General features: G+C 34.3%; 3 protein-coding genes across 3 annotated transcripts; 2 read left to right on the forward strand and 1 right to left on the reverse strand.

Moving 5' to 3' along the window:
• The first annotated feature begins 193 nt into the window (after positions 1 to 193).
• LOC120628429 (ran-specific GTPase-activating protein-like) lies at positions 194 to 3,887 on the forward strand. The gene is made up of 4 exons (XM_039896798.1): positions 194 to 349; positions 435 to 626; positions 2,022 to 2,256; positions 3,575 to 3,887. The coding sequence occupies exons 1-4, from the start codon at positions 338 to 340 to the stop codon at positions 3,835 to 3,837; spliced, it is 702 nt and encodes a 233-aa protein (XP_039752732.1). The 5' UTR covers positions 194 to 337; the 3' UTR covers positions 3,838 to 3,887.
• A 122-nt stretch (positions 3,888 to 4,009) lies between these two features.
• LOC120627899 (zinc metalloproteinase nas-6-like) lies at positions 4,010 to 17,055 on the forward strand. Its single transcript, XM_039896021.1, has 7 exons — positions 4,010 to 5,580; positions 11,284 to 11,385; positions 12,875 to 13,059; positions 14,698 to 14,836; positions 15,931 to 16,061; positions 16,363 to 16,921; positions 17,045 to 17,055. The coding sequence occupies exons 1-7, from the start codon at positions 5,568 to 5,570 to the stop codon at positions 17,053 to 17,055; spliced, it is 1,140 nt and encodes a 379-aa protein (XP_039751955.1). The 5' UTR covers positions 4,010 to 5,567.
• LOC120628428 (endoplasmic reticulum resident protein 29) lies at positions 7,193 to 8,865 on the reverse strand. The gene is made up of 2 exons (XM_039896797.1): positions 8,160 to 8,865; positions 7,193 to 7,954 (listed from the first exon to the last, which is right to left on the reverse strand). Exons 1-2 carry the CDS (start codon positions 8,703 to 8,705, stop codon positions 7,751 to 7,753), a joined length of 750 nt encoding a protein of 249 aa, XP_039752731.1. The 5' UTR covers positions 8,706 to 8,865; the 3' UTR covers positions 7,193 to 7,750.
• Positions 17,056 to 17,334: the final 279 nt, after the last annotated feature.

Consider the following 17,334-nt stretch of genomic DNA (forward strand, 5'->3'; position numbering starts at 1 on the left):
TAAACGAAAATATTATTTTCCATGTACGTTAGTCTAAAATAGGTGAAACAAATTGGACAGTGTGTTTGGGTCTATTAAACTGTCAACAGAGGATAGAAACCACAGACCAGTAAATAAATACAAACTTTATACCAAATACTTTTTACAGATAAAGGAACATTGAAAAAGAAAAATTTTAAAAGAAAATTTTGCAAATATTTTGTATCTGTGGAAGATATTCTAACAGCTTCTCTCAAGTTTGTTTCTTTTCTTTTGTAACAATTGCTTTAATTTTCTAATAATTTGATTTACCTCTCTGTAATTAACTCCTAACAACTAGGAATATTATTGCGGAAAAATGTCTTCACCGGTAACTTGCATTTTAGGTTTTGGATGATTTATGAATTTTTTCCTTGTGATCAGTTTTGTTTGAAATTTTCATCTATTGTGTTTAGGTTGAAGAAAGCGTTCGACGCAACAGTGAGAGTGAAAATGGTGAGGCGGAGACACCTGAACACGACCCACATTTTGAGCCTATAGTTTCTCTGCCGCTGGTTGATATCCATACAAATGAAGAAGATGAAGAAGAACTGGCGAAAATACGCGCCCGGCTTTATAGATATGATACTGCGGACCATGAATGGAAGGTAAGGATTAAACTCTATTTTCTTACATCTTTTGTTACGTTAATGATTAATCTTTTCATTACTTTCTAGTGCTAAAGTACTATTGAAAATCGTGAAACAACAAATTAAATTTAAACCAAAAAGAATTTTTATTCATTAATAATTTTTTTTTACTTTTGTAAGTATACTTACCATTATGGGGATATATTTTGGATATTATGATACATTGATATCCTGTACCCCTTAACCTGATTAAGCTGAATTATTCCTACTGCCAAGCATTGCTGTGTTTAGATCTGAAGGTTGTGGTTGCCAATCTAACTACAGGCACATGTGGCCTAACACTTGTGTGACACTATGTAGGATTTGTTCCTTGCTTGCCTTGGGACAAATGTGTTCAATTTGTTCCTTGTTGCTCTGATATATGTGATGGTTTTCCACATACCATCAGGTGGGCCGCCCACTTGGTCCGTCAATTATTACTACAACAGAAAAATACATTACAATTTACAAACCAATGCGGCCAGCATTCTCGGCACCACTCCATCCATGTTGGGATTAGCAGATTCATTAATTATTAATTATGGACTTAGTCCTCATAAGGTTTCTTAGGTTATATTAAAAAATATCAAATCTTATAATTATTCTATACAGTGTAAAAGCAATCATTACCGTTGTCTAGTAGTTATGTTACTTTTACTAATGTCTTATGGAAATTTAGTCTAATATAAAAAAATATTGTTACATTGTAATTGAATGATCAACCTATTAATTCTGCTGTGGACATTGCTCAGGCTACTCTTATAGGAATGAGGGATAGTGATCTTAATATATGTGGCATAGTGTAGAGGAGAGCTGCCAGTTTAGTATTGTGACAATTAAAAAAATACTTTTGCATATTTGCTATTGATACTTAACCTCTAACCTGCTGTAATATCCTAAAGATTTTTTTTATTTACCAATTTTGAGTGACCAATTAACTGCAACTAAGTCACTCACGCTAGTAGTCAGCACACAGCATGGCAAGCTTATGATTACGACTTATACATACTTACTTGCTATTGTTGTGACAACAAATAACTGACATTTTATTTAATCATGCACATTTAAGATTTAAAAAATATCCTGCCTCATCCATCCTGTAAGGTGATTTAACATAGTTAGGGACACTTAAGATTCTTGATTGTATTTTATATATTTCTTGTATATGGGTTTCATAGGTTCTACGCTGCTAAGTCCATAATTAATAATTAATGAATCTGCTAATCCCAAATATAACATTATGACTATTTTAAAGGGAATTTAGTTATGTGGCATGATTATAATAGATAGCTAATGAATATCTTTATCTCAACAACTTTTTTAATAATGGTCTTTGAAAAATTACATTCAAAAGTAATTGCCTATTTCTTACAGGAGCGTGGAACTGGTGATATTAAACTGTTGCGTCATACTGGAAACAATACAGTGAGAGTTGTTATGCGTCGTGACAAGACGTTAAAAGTATGTGCCAACCACTTTATAACACCAGACATCAGGATGAATGTACATTGTGGCTCTGATAAGGCATTCAACTGGTCTGTATTTGCTGATTTTGCAGATGAAACAATGAAACAGGAATTATTGGCTATTAAATTTGGAAATCCACAAAGTGAGTAATCATTTAAGTTTGCCAATAAAACTCAATATATCAATTAGAAGTCATGAAAATCGTTACTATTGCAGTTTTTCAGCTAGTTAATGTAATATATTTTTTTTACTTTAACAACAGAATGAAAGTGATATATATCAAATTTATAAAGCATATAAAATTTTTGGAACCAGCAGGATTCAAACTTCCATCTCTAGCAATACAAAATAATATATTTGTTTTATATATAACTAGCTGTTGCCCGCAACTTTGTCTGCGTTTATTTTGTTTTTTGATGTGGCATTAAATTTAGTTGTAGATCTAAAAAAAATTAAAGTATTCAGTATCGCTAAATGAGGAGTTTGCTGCTGTCCGCTGAGGAGTTCTGTCCTCTGTCTCCAACCACAGTTTGGGCAAATTTAAACACATATAATAACCTCTATAGTACAAAAATAATTATTTAAATTGGTTATAACTTGTCGGAGGTCTGGTGTAAAACCCTCATCCCCTCTCCCAAAGGAACCAAGCTTAATGTCGGGATAAAAAGTATCCTATTTCTTCTAAAACTTCTATATACTTCTAAAACTTCGTTTAGTAAGGATAATAAAATTAAGTTTAATAAGGATTGATTAAGTAGTTTTTGAGTGAAAGCGTAACAAACAAACTTACATTGAGATTTATAATATTAGTAGGGATTAACAAGAGGGCATATCAATGAACATAAGCAAGCTGAAGATTATGTCCTATGTTCATGTTCCACACCAACTAATTTTTTAGAAAGAGGTGAACCACTGAATCCAACTTGGCTGGGCAGCATTTGTGAAATTTTGTAGTATCTTTGCATCTAATATACCTCAGTGCCTGAAAACTAAAGTTTTGTTGTACGTTTCTGATAAAAAGTCTCAGGGTTACTCAGCAGGCTATGGAAAGAGCTATACTTGTATGTTGTTTTCTATCTCTATGTGATCAAATCAGGAATGAGGTGATCTGTCAACCAGAGTTCCTGCCATAGCTTAAAGAGTCACTAAGCTGAAGTGACAATGGGCAGGGCACATAGCTCTGCATGATGGACGTTGGGGTCACAAGGTGCAGGAACGTTGACCTCTCACCTGTAACTACAATGTAGCATTGGTAGACTCTGACCAACTGATTTGATGACATCAACAACACAGAGAGCTGGACTTAAGCAGCACAATACCAGGGTATTTGGAACTCTCTACAAAAGACAGATGTCCAGCAGTGGCTGATGATGTAAACGTAATAAATAATATAATATATTGATTATTTTTTCATTTTTATATTTATTTAGATAAAACACTCTGGTGCTCACTTTTTTCAGATGCTGAACTGTGGAAGACCAAGTTTGCGGAGGCACAAGAGATTGTCAGGACCAAGTGCAGTATCTACACCCAAGACCTATCATCTGACTCTGACGAAGAGAGCAGTATCACACAAAGTGAAGACACTGACACTCCAGAGCCAAAGAGTGTAGACAAAACACTGGACGATGACTCCAAGAAAGAGCTTACTGACGACAAAGGCTCAGATGGCATTGTAATAAAATTAAAAGAACTTAATGTGCAAAGTGAAAAATCTGAGTAATAATTTTAACTTGTTGTTTTTAATGAATTAATAAAATCTAATAAATTCCATTTATTTTGTATAAAGTTCGATTATATTAATAATTATAAGGTTATATTTGACACAACATTTGTAGTATTTAGTCTCCAAAAAAGTATCCATGCAAGTAATTTTCAAAATATACAGGAGAGGGTATAGTTCCATTCAAAGTTTATGTCGTCACGGAAGTTGGCTGCGAGAGTAGCTTCGCGCAGGTAGGCAAGTGTACCGTCCCGCTCATTGGCCGATACAGACCATTGAATTCTGCGCATCGACACGCACAAAGTTCAAAAGTCATAGTTTATTCCGACTAAACAACAATTAAGTATAGCTTTAGTAAAGTATGTATGCTGTATGACTTGTATGGCTCAGTATGAGTGGCGAAAGTGGAGGATATCCAAGGGTTAGTTTATTATGCTCCATACATCGTATATTATAATTAATGTTACAATTTGATCATCATCATCAACATTTTATATAGCAGGTATGTCTTGCCTCCGATGGAAATCGTGGGTAAACCCACGTGGGTTATATCACGGAGTAAGGATAGATAGATAATCGTTATGTATTTGCGGGGCGAAGAAATATGTTGTCACGATACTGTCTAGAAGACTATGGCATTTATTATGAGTTCAAAGTCGACAAACTTCTGTATCTCTTTATACTGTGGTTCTATTTTGATAATTTCTTGCTATTTTTTTTTTACTTTGATTATATTAGGTTTAGATTTAGTCGTATGCCAACATAGTAAAGCGGTGCGTTTCGTGAGGCGTGGCCAATATGATTATGAAGAGGTAACCTCTATGAAATAAATCTTAGAAAGAAGAAATTCCTATTATACTGATACCTACGGGACTTCTACATTCATTCAATCACTTGGTCCACGGTAAAAAAAGTAGAGAACGTAAAACAGTCAAATCAAGGTATCATTGTGCCAAATTTAGAAGATCGGTAAAGCGACTGTGCCGTTCTTCAAATAAACAGAGAAACACTTTTATAATATTTTATCAGTCGATAATCTAATTGGACCTGCACTAGCCCCACACCGTCAGTTTGACCTTAGTGGACATTTGTCCTGAGCATTTTGAGCCTTAACAATAAACCTCGCATAATAGCGGAATGGTTATGCAGTGTTATTTCAACACTTTTCAAGTGCCTATGCATTTGAAAATTGTTGTCGGTTAAAGTGTAATGAAACACTGTTTATCTATTCCGACATTATGTCACGTTTATTTGTAAGATCTCTCGTGCCTTACGGTGAACATGGTATGACGTGCAACGTGATATTGTTGTATTTTTTTCATATGGGCATGGCTTAAGTAAATTGCTACACACCAAATCTGCCGGCGGCGTCCTCGTCGTGGTTAAACCGTTCGTTCAATAAAGACTTTAATTTAAATTGATCATGAACCAAGGCTTTGTATTAAAATGTACATTCAAAGAAAGAAATATATATATTTTTTACGTCATTCGTCAGGTATTGAATCAACAATTTTATACAGAAACAGATAACTTAAACTATGTACTGATGATTTAAATGAAGGTATAAATTTCATAAATATTTCAAATATCTTATCTCCTAATGTGTGCATGGTAGGTTACTCTGCGTATTTTTACTGAAAGTTGTGACCATCGGTAAATGATAATTTGTAGATAATTAAAAACCATAAATCCGAAACATATTGGTCATAAGCCACGATTTCGGTTTTGACATGCTGTTTCTAGGTAAGTGTATTTGTATGCCTAAAAACATTAAAAACTATGTGAAGTGTTTTTGGGTGCTGGTAATAATGGTTTTTGGGCATGCTAAGATTTTATGAGACTTAACATGCGTGGCGTTGCGTCGACTGAGGTGGTGTGTGGTGTATTGCATATTCCTGTGCCATAAACTTATTTTATAGGTATATGGCACGAGGCTTTTCTTACAGTTGGTATACTTATAATAACAGTAGGTAGGTAAATCGGCAAGTTGAATGAAAAATAAATGATTCGAGATAAATAGATGATTTCATTAATATTATCTTATTTGGAAACATTAAAATACATGGAAATTTAGATTTAAATACGTCTTGACGATTTGGAAATCTAAACACATCCTGCTCCAGTATTTGGTTGCTAGGTTGACGATCACCATGTACAAAGTTTGGAATGTCTATGTGAAATTATGCGTCCTGAATGTTGGTTGGCAACTTCTTAAAAAAATTACTGAATCGGATAATTGGACTAGAAACAACTTCAGTAGTTTCTCTATACTGCAATTTGGTAGGCTGTTTAGACATCACTCTTCTCAGTTGTCAATTTTGCTTTTCCAGAAGAATAGGAGATTTTTCTTTACAAATTCATCATTTTACAAAGCCGATGATTACATGTTGCCTTTGGACCCATAGAATAATTATCTAGAATTTGTAAAGATTTTTTGTAATACATTACATATCATTTATAAATTGTGTTTCGTTTATTACTACCCATATTTAGCAGGCCCTATTACAAAATTCCCAATTTAATTTACTGGTCCCGTATAGGGTTATTTAGGTTTTAATCCTGTAAAGACAACCCAACCTATTTGTTGTTGATTCAAAGTTCTTTTTTATTATTTAAGTTAAGATATTGATTTTAAAATGCATGTGTAAATTCAACATCTTATGAGGAGAGAAATGTAGAAGCAAATATTGGAGAATCCGTGTGGTTTGCGCACTAAAGAAAACACCCCTGGGCCTGATGTACCCTTTATGTAGGTATACTCATAGAAGTTTAAATCTCAGCCTCCATTTTGGTGAGGGAGTGACTTCGACCCCCGGCATGCTCCTCGAAACTTTGCAGAGTTAGCGATTTTCATTTAAACTAAACATTTCATTTATTTCAACGGTGAAGTAAAACATCGTGAGGAACCCTGTATGCCTAAGAGTTCTCCATAATGTTCTCAAAGGCCTGTGAAGTTTGCACATCCGCATTTGGTCAGTTTTGTATTAGGCTGTAGAGGACTACAGCCTAATACAAAACCTCATAAACTTATGCTGATGTATATGATACAGTCATATTCATCAGCACATGTTTATCCATATCCATCATATTATTAGTGAAATTGCTTACTGTCCTTGGATGTAGTTAAAACTGCCTGTTCTTGCTGTTATCGCAAACAGTGTATATATAACTGCTTATCATTTTTTACAGCTACGTGAAGGTCATAAACCTTGCAAGTCTTAGTAGAATAGCCCTCCACTTTGGCTTATTGCAATAGAGACTTTCCAATGTCTATTAGATGCCCACTGATGTCTGATCTATATTTTTTGATATGAAAAAGATGAACCATGTAAAGTTTTGAAAAAATTATAAAAACTTAATATTTCATATATTTATTATGACTATTACTCAAATTTTGTGAACAATTAAATACATATACAAACAAGAAATATTATTGCTTTGTTATAAATTCAGACTTAATATTAGATTATCCTAATTGGAATGTCCTGAGAAAAGGAAAATAAATGGAATGCTATTTTAATTAAATTAAATTGAATACTACTGAAATAAAAATCTATTTTGTTTGAAGGTATTGTAAGATAATGATTACAGAAAATTTTCAATAATTGCTAAAAATAGTCACATATTTAAGTACTTTGGTTAAAAATTTTATTACTAATACATCATTTTATTACTGGTAATTAAATTGTTTAAATCAAATAAAAACAGGCACCTGTAATAATTCTTTTAAGCACTTATTTGCACAAGTACTCTAATTAAATTGGAAATAAAAAATGGAGAGTCCTAAATTAACTGACATGAAAGCCTTATGAAAAATGTAGTTTTTAAGTTCATTGGAATAAACACTGTGGAAACAGTCATAATTCAAATAATGTAGGTACCTAGTTTTTAAAAAAACAGTGAAATAAATTATTTATAGTTCCTCTTTTTTGTTGCTAGATGAAAATTTAAACGACTGAAGAATGTTGATTCTCGAGGCCAACTCTTTCTTCTTCTCATTTGATACTTTCCCACTCAATAATTTATTAATTCTATTTATTTCAGTGGCAATAAATTCATCACCCTTTTCTAGAATTTTCTGCATTATTGTTCTGTAAGTTTTTCCTGCAGCTGCATCCTAAAATATAAAATTAATAAGAACCTAAGTATAGATAGTTGATTAAACAGAAGGATAAATAATATGTTAATTTATTAATTTTTATGAGTAACATGGCATATATCTATATTATATAAGTTTGTCTAATAAACCTGGAGCAACAATTAAGGTTTAGTATGAAAATTCTCTTAATTTAACAAAAGTTAATATGTTTAGAAATCCTTACCTTAGTGTCTAATTTTTCCACAATATTCTCAGTTTCTTTTAATATTTTCTCCCTATCCTCTTTAGCTGAACCCTGGAACTTAATTGCTAGAACATCAAGATCTCTAATACAGCCAGGGAGGCTCAAATATATTCCGCTGTTCTCGCGTACGAACCGTCGCAAGTCATCACTAGTGAAACCTTTGGTATCGTCAAAATGAATTGGTTCACTCTTTCCTTTCAAAAAGAGTTTGACCACTGGTATATTGTCCTTCGTGGCTCCGTACTTTCGCCCTAGCTGTTCGTTCTCCCTTTCGCCGTAATCTTTTATTCCAACGTCGGCAAATAATAATTCGTCTATGTCTTTCGCTTCCTTGGCCAGTGCCACGAAGGCATCATGTTTATCACCAAAAGGAAATGCCACATCAAATTTAACTAAAGCCGCGCCGAACTTACTGACGATTTTATCAAAAGTATATTCATTTAATTCCACTGAACCAGCCGCAGAAACTAAGTTCGTAGAGACGGTTAATATAAAATAACAAAATACCGTTATATATAGCCGCATTATGGAATGAAGCTCAATATTATTCCGTCAAATAACTTCTTTCGTCGGCTAAAACAGTAAAGTATTAAACACTAAGTAAATAGAACTCAGCGTGTTCTCCTTACGATTATTGGGGTAATTTTGATAAATTAATTGTTTGACAACGCCGTTTTATTGACTTTTAAGTTGACAGCCGGTAAAATTTGTTTTCTATTACATGCTGTCAATGTCAAGTAAGATTATAATCCGTCCAACCATTTATTACGTGATTTTACAGCTTGACTTAACGATGTCTATCGATCGAACGATCTTTATTTTATTTATGAAGTGCTAGGCGATATAACACATTGACATTATTTTACTTTTCTCACTTTTTGTCTATTTATTGCAAATATTGGAAAGATAAAATATAAAAATTATCTTCGGTTTATGATCCACAGTCTGATAGTATAACAGGGTGGAAAAGAGAACAATTTTTTTTAATGACTTTTATGTCACTTTAGGCAGATTAATTAAATTGTAGGAAAATGTAAAATAATTAAAAACTTTTCTAAAAAAATAATAAATTATCTTCTACTACGTGTGAAGGAGCGGTATAATGAAAAGAGGATGAGGATAAATGATAGGCTAACCATTTAAATGACAACTACTTGGAGCGTTCCTATTGGTAGATATCTAGATGTACTTCTGATAACGATCTTAGTTTGTTTTCATTTACAACAAAATGGGTTTTATTATTTTATGTCTTGGAGATTAGAATTTGGAGCTCTGCTTTTGATCGAGCTGAGACTAGCTGGCTTCGGTGGGTAGAAAATACATTCCTTTTTCTGATGAATCGACTTAGAACTGTTTATTAACATATATCAATTTAACTGCAAATTAACTCATGTATTATAATATCTTGGAAGTAGGTTTTTATTAGGGTTGTACAGTACTTGAAATAGGTACGAACACTTGGAAGTTTGAAACTTTTCTTCAAATGGCATGGTAGGTAACTGGTAAGTCTACCTATTTCTTCTAATACTTAACTATCACCTTATTGTAATAATTCTATAAGCTCAATTCTTTATACCTAAACTATGTAACTCAAAAGTTGATATAGGTAGCTAGTTACTTAAACTACAGTGAGTTTTAGTAAATCAATTTAGGTAGGACGTATTCAAAATTATTTAAAACTCGTAAATAAAATACATGGAAACTATAAAACTAAATACAATGCACTACAATGTACAATTTTATTGTTTCCTATATAAAATATTATAGCAACGCTGCTAAACTCAAAAACGACTTTTTATTTTTTATTTTATTTAACAATGCAACTTGTTTTAGTGTTATTTTTGTTTGCGATTTCTGCGGTGTATTCCTCCCTTTATTCTCTTACGCAGCCCCTGATAGAAGAAAGTAATTTCGGTAAGCAAGAGGATCTACCATGGGAACGCTTACGAAGTACCTACACGTCTTACGTACCTGACTTTGACTTTGACTTTGACACTTTGATCGCGACATTTTTTTCATCAATATAAGTTTTAACCACGGGTTTTTTTTTCTTAAACAAAATAGAGCATAATCTCTAGTACTTAATACCAGAATAGCTATTTCGTAAAGGCAGGCAGAAGTGGTAGGTACATTAATTGACAACTATAAACGAAAAGGCATGATCTTCACAGTAGGTTAAGTTAAAAGTTTCATTGTAACATTATTATAAGTAGGTATAGATTTTCAAATTAGAAAATGAGTACCTACCTAACTATTGATTTTCTTGCCAGCTTGCGTGCTCTTCTCAATAGAAAACTACATTCAGAATCGGTGGTAACTAAAAACAAAATTTTGTAAAGTAAACAAATAAGTTATGTTCACTCTATAATTATAACTCTTATTCATGCAAGTTAGTTTTTTTTGTTGGGTAATGACTCCGTACTTTTCCTATGTTATAAATACAGTACCTATTACCTACCGCAAAGGTTTCGGTTAGGTTTCGGTTTCTACCTACCTAATTCTTAAATTTGATTATGTTTTGCCGTATTTCACAACGCGGGCTAAATGCGGAATGGTAGGTACCTAAACTTCACACGCCTTTGAGATGATCTTGGAGATCTTCTCAAAGGCGTGTGAAGTTTAGGTACCTTTGCCGTTAAATCAAGTGATATTTAATAGCTCAGAAAAGTTAAGAGCTGCGTGCCGGGGTCGAAGTCGGTCCCTTCTGTAGGGCTAGCACGGGCGGGAGGACGAGGCAGGAGAAAATTATATCCCCTGACAAGGTACATAATTAACGTGTCCATCTGCTAAAGCACGGGAACATGGAATAGGAGAAGTTTACCTCCGTTTATTAATACACATATATTATTTGGATATTATTTCCACTTCTGCGCCAGTGCTCTGAGAGTTGATCAAGCTGGGAGATAATTGTCTCCTGCCCATGCTAGCCGTGCTGCAGGAAAAAAACTATAGGCTTCTACTACTGTGTTAAACTTTAGCCTATGAGCTATCACCCATGTGTACCCAGTAACTAATGTTAACTACATACATGCACTATTTTATAGTACCTATTAACCTCTACATATGTAACCCAGTAACCAATTTTATATGCACTTTTTTATAGTAAATACGGTAAAGATACAAGAAGATCCTGCACTGCAAAATGATATGAGCGTACGGTGGCCCAATGGAGTCGTTAGGTATTACGTGGACGAACGAAGTTATGGTAAGGATTTTAGTTTTCGTTGATTAAAATAATAATTGGCGGACAGAGTAGATGGTTTACCTGATAGTACCTGAGTGGATAACCATCGCCTATAAACATAGCACTTTGCAGGGCATGCGAGCTCGTAACGTGCCGCCCTTTGCCCATCTTCCTGAAGCCATGTGCTTGTAATTGCACCAGCAACTACGCCCTTCAGACCGGAACACAGTATTGCAACAATACGGCTGAAATACCTAAACATGCCAGTAGTACTTGCCCGCACTAGCTCTGTCACAAAAAACTCTACACGGTACAACTGAAACTCTTTTGTTAAATTCAGGACTTTTAATAGTTTAAGGCGTTAAATAGATAGAAACCGGTCGAAGTAACGCCAGCGAACAAATTAACCTGAGCCACATACAGAAGAAGAAGAAGAACTTTAGACAGATCTCCTAAGTGCCGGTGATATTCGAGCATCGAAATCGAAATATAGAACATAATGGAACTAATCCTCGAAACACTATAGGTCAGACCCTTATGCCCGTTTTCACTAACGACGAACAATGCTTAAATAAGTAGCACCTAATCGAAGGAGATTCCTAAGCAGTCAACCGTTCACCACTAGTTAATTTCATTTCATTTCATTTCAATTTCAACATTATCACAATTTAAAGCCTGCTAATCAGTACTATCGATTCAAACCTTACCGTTAGGGGAGCTGGCTGCAGATTTGTAAGTACGTTTACAATGTAATTTGTTAAGGACAGAAAGAAATAATTTTAATTTTAATATGTTTGTATAAAAGTCTGTTTGCACATCACGGAAAAGCTAAACTGATTAGATTTCAATGCAATTATAGAATTATAGAATTTCAATGAAATCTGAAACTCTGGGTTAACATTAAAGACTTTACTATTTATCAGAATAATATGAATGCGGTTCGTTCGCAATAGAGGATGATATTTTTCGTTGATTTGACATCATAAATCTGCCGTATCTAAACTGATTTTATTCTTTTTAATTGAAAAGGCTGGATGGAACTTTCGTGGAGATCTCGTTAATTATTGGAGTTAAAGGACAGAACTTCTCAGGGAACAGTAGCAAAACACTCACTTGAGACTTAACGACACTATATAAATATATAAATGAGGACTGACTTGAGTCAACGTCGCTTACCTAGCGTATTCGAATAATATTTGGTTCTTCTACTGGGCCACATATATTTCGTAAATTTACGAATCATTTGTTATAGAAAAAAAAAGTATAACGTAATGTTTGTAGGTCCAGTCCCGCGGGACTGTCATTTGCCTTTGTCAACGTTTATGTTTTTGAAAGTTTCAAATGACTGATTGGATGAAGCTCCTATAAGTATATTATTATTGTTGCACTCTTCAGTCTTTTATAAAATGTAAACGGATTTATGTCTTTATTTAACATCTCTATTTCTACAGATAAGTGAGACGTGTAAATAAAACTTACTTATATATTTTTTTTTTTACATTGGATTCAGACAATATTTTTGGCGTTTTGATGGAATCGGCTATTCAAATAATACACAGAAGATCATGTATTCAATTTATGAGAATGGAAGATATTGATAAGTCTTCGGTTAATATGAGTTGGATTCACATCACTAATCCAAGAAAAGAACGGAAATGTAATCACGAGCCAAGGTTTATGGATAACTTAGAAATTGTAAGGATACTTAATTACTTATTGATTTTAATAGTTCCGTATCTCATAAGTCACAATGGAAGCGTAGAATAGGGGTATAGGTAGGTAGGTTTCATTCGCGAGTCTGTATTTTTGTCCGTCTGTTGCATTGAATGTATTTTATTCTAATGAACAAAATTAATATTTATAAGATATAATTTGATTTATTGAACTGAAACTTTTATCGTCAGACTTTTTCGACTGTATGTTTCATGTCGCGTGACGGTCGGCCGCGGAGTAGGGATAAAGTGACAGAATCAGAGCAGCCGAGGCCAACATGGCGGCGCTTATAGTTCGCATCAGCTGACCGTGTAGTCGAATTATTATGTATGTCGTACTCTAAGACACAGAGTTCAATAAAAATATTAGTAGGAGACCTAGTCTACTTTTATTATTTCCCATTTCACTATTACCTAGGTTTCATAAAACCAAACAATCCTCTTTAAATAAAGAATTGTGTTGATAAGTTTTTCACCACATAGGCATCTATCTCACGTTACCTGGAGCTCGGCAGGCAGACAGACAGACAAACAGGTTTGGTTTTAGCATATTTATTTTATTTAACACGACCGACCCCTATCTGTCGGTGATATCGATTGTTATTATTAAAGGCAGAAGAATCACACCGAACGTCCAAGAATGAGTTACAAATAGTTTTGCGTATCTTCAAAAAAAAAGCGCACCAAGTTTTTCAGTCCAACGTCTGTTAATAAGCGTATGGTCTAGTGCCTTTAAGTGTCTCTAATGATTCTTTATCGTCTACGAAGTTGCAACGTCCATTTCGTTTATGTAGCAGTAGTAAGTATATGCGAGCGTGTCCTGAAATTACTTTTTGTGAGGTTTCTTTCAGAATTTATTCGGAGTTTGTAAATTTGACTAAACTTATAGTCAAGCAAGCGATACATTGTTCCAATGCGGATCACCTCAACTGATTGACGTCCACTGCTGAACAGAGGTCTTTTGTAGTGGGTTCCAAATTCTACGACCCTGGGCCGCTTGTTTCCAGCACTTTCCATTGTCTAGTTTGATGACGTTTGTCCACCTCGTTAGGAGTCGACCAACACCTTGGGATCCTGGACCTGGACCTTGGGAAGTCCATCGGTTGTCCAAGTTTCGTACCCCGCCCATTGCAACTGCAGCTTCGCGGTACTAAGGTGACCCTAGTTCTTCTATAGACCTCCCAATTTCTGATTTGATCACTTAGAGACACTCCCAGCATGTCTCCAACACTCGCTGAGTGGTTCATCCCATAACCGACCCACTACAGAGCGCGGGTCTCCTCTCAGAATGATAAGAGTTTAGGCCGTTGGTAGCATGGTGGACCATGCTTGTCGAATGCGGATTGGTAGACTTCACACGCCAGTTTCGGTGTGCAGGTTTCCTCATGATTTTTTTTTAATTTATCGTTTAAAGCAAGTGATATTTAATTGCATAAATTAAAAAGTCATGTAACTTTGACAAATTAGATATGCGTGCTGGGGATCCACGGATCGACGGATCTGACCACTAGGCTATCACAGCTGAGTGAATGAGCTACTTCTCTCTCTTCCATGAGGTTGGAGGCCTGTTCTCTACAGTGGAATATTGAAAAGCTGAGGTTGAAGAACTTATTTTTTACAGGAACTAGTTTTTGGTTATGACTGTTTAAAAACTAAAGATATGCTACATACGCTACTCCACGGGATCGGTATCAAAGATGAAGTTACACATCCTCACCGAGACAAATACATACGGGTACTGTGGGATAACATTCATCCTGGTATGTTTTATTCCAATAAGTAGGCTTGTACAATATAAAGCGTTCAGCTTCATGCTTATTTTTGCATTATTGTGCATATTGTATTAAGAAACGTTTTTTATTGAAAATATCTATACGTTACACAAGCAGTTTTCAAGCTATTGCCATATACTCGTATTCGTAGATAGGCGATGACTTAGACCTATACATTACCATCATCGGGTTTCTGCGTTGATAGGACTTCCCCATCACATCTACTGATTACTACTTTGATAACATACAACTATAGGACATATGCAAGGGATCCAAGCGTGCTTCACACTGCTTCTCTCACTTTTTTTAGTTGCTTAGTGGTGGCTACCTGTTACCCACAAACAAAATAAGCTAAAAGTGGACTACTGTCGCTATCATGTCACCTTGTTGGAAAAGTTAGCAAATCGGGCAGCTGCTCAAAGAAAATAACCGGCAACACTTTAAACTATACCTATATAATTATTATGAAGGTACCTAGCTCCTCCAAACGGCTGGACCGATTTGAATGAAATTTCGTGTGTATATTTCAATATGTTGCTGGATGGTGTGAAAATACATTTGGTAGGTGGCGCTCCTTTAAAAGACAGCACGACCTCTGCATGGTTTGCTAGTAAACTAATTGAAGCAACCTAGAGCAATTCATACCCAAGCTTTTGTACCGTTATGTTACTGTTTCTATTATAATAGGATTCTCTAAAACCTTGACTGAATGCTAGAATGCTATGCTCATGAACCAACCACCACCATTCACCACATTTCTTTTTTAACTCGGTTCAATTCAATCCATCTCGTTGCGCTACAAACCTTTGGTTTGGGCCTCATCCACAGTTTTTGTTAAATTCGTAAGGTTTGCTATATAACTGGCTCATTAGGTGTAAATCTGGTCTGTAGCTAAACGATTGGGCCTAATATCGAAGTTCTCACATAAAGTTTATTTTCGTTTCTTCAAGATCTGGTTTTCTTCAAGGTGCAGAAATAACCATATTCCATTCAAGTTTTATTTGACTTGGGTATAGATAGGATATTTTTTGTTTTTATTCATAATATTTTTTTAACATAATTTATAAATCTCATTTCATTAGCATACCAACATTTATATCGCAAACAAGAAGAGACACCATCTAAAATTCTAGTCGAATACGATCCTTTGAGCGTGATGCAGTTTCATGATCGTGCTTTTAGCAGAAATGGACGTGCTACTATAGTACCTTTAGTAAGTATAATAACTTACAGAAGAACCAGCAAAGACTATTCAAATAAGCAATAGCATACGTTTTTTGTTTTTGTGATATATTAAATTTTGTTTTTGTATTTTTTTTAATAATGTATTTTGCTATCAGTGATAATTTCATTTTTAGACTCCACAACATAAGCTTTGAAGTCTCTTTACGTCCAAGCACAGTCCACAACAAAGTTAACAGGTCTATTTTACATTTAATATAGTAATATTTAAATGTACTTAGGTTTTATTTTTATATTTTGATAATTTTTATAGCTATCTTATATTGTTACAGGAACCTGGTTTAGTTATATCCCCATCAGAAACTTTATCCCAACTTGATCAAATGCGTTTGCAAATGTATTTTGGCCATGAATGTAATAAAAGAAAAGTGTCTAACTTGTTAAAATCATGTAAAAAATCTTTTAAGGAAGAGCGTGGCAAAGAACACAGCGATATTAAAATGCAAGATGCAAATAATTCTGATTTAGACTATAGTGCTGATGATACAGTAAGCATAGAAAATATAAGCTCGCATAAAGAGGCAACAAATGTAGAAGATGAAGACCCAAAATATATTACAATGGAAGAAGTAATTCAAGATGATGCAGGAAATGCCTCTGAAAAGAAAAGTGATGGAGACAATGATTATGAAGATATAAAAGGTGTAGATACAGATGATGACAAAATACAATATACAGAAGGGCAGGAAGATGAAGAAGGGGAAGATAAAGAAGGACAAGGTGTAGAAGGCCAAGCTGAAGAAGGACAAGATAAAGAAGGACAAGATGAAGAAGGGCAAAATAAAGAAGCAGAAAGTAAAGGCACAGATGCAAATATAATTGAAGCTCATAGTAATAAAATGAAGTCCATATATTCATCAGGTAGCGAATTAGAAACAAACGAGATTGAAAATATTATAAGTAATTCAATTAATATACCGATTAATTAATATTTGATTAAGATAATATCTTCAGCTACTTTATAATAATTTACAAAATCGCATCAGTTATAGAAGTTATTACATCACTATATTCCATTTACTTTAATAAATTGTGGACCTTACACTATTATATATTTATTTTAAGTTAAGAAGAGCGGGCAACGAATACATATTACAGATATTTTATTACAATTTGGTTGTTGTTACACCGCGGGCCGCAGCTAGTAAAAACATACTTTAAGAAGTTATCTATTGGCACATTTTTAAGGCACATTTCCAAAAAGCTTGCGGTTTTGATTTGAATGTGCGTTGAGACTTCAACAT

The sequence above is a fragment of the Pararge aegeria genome, chromosome 12 (genome assembly GCF_905163445.1).
Source record: "Pararge aegeria chromosome 12, ilParAegt1.1, whole genome shotgun sequence".
Classification (NCBI taxonomy): domain Eukaryota; kingdom Metazoa; phylum Arthropoda; class Insecta; order Lepidoptera; family Nymphalidae; genus Pararge; species Pararge aegeria.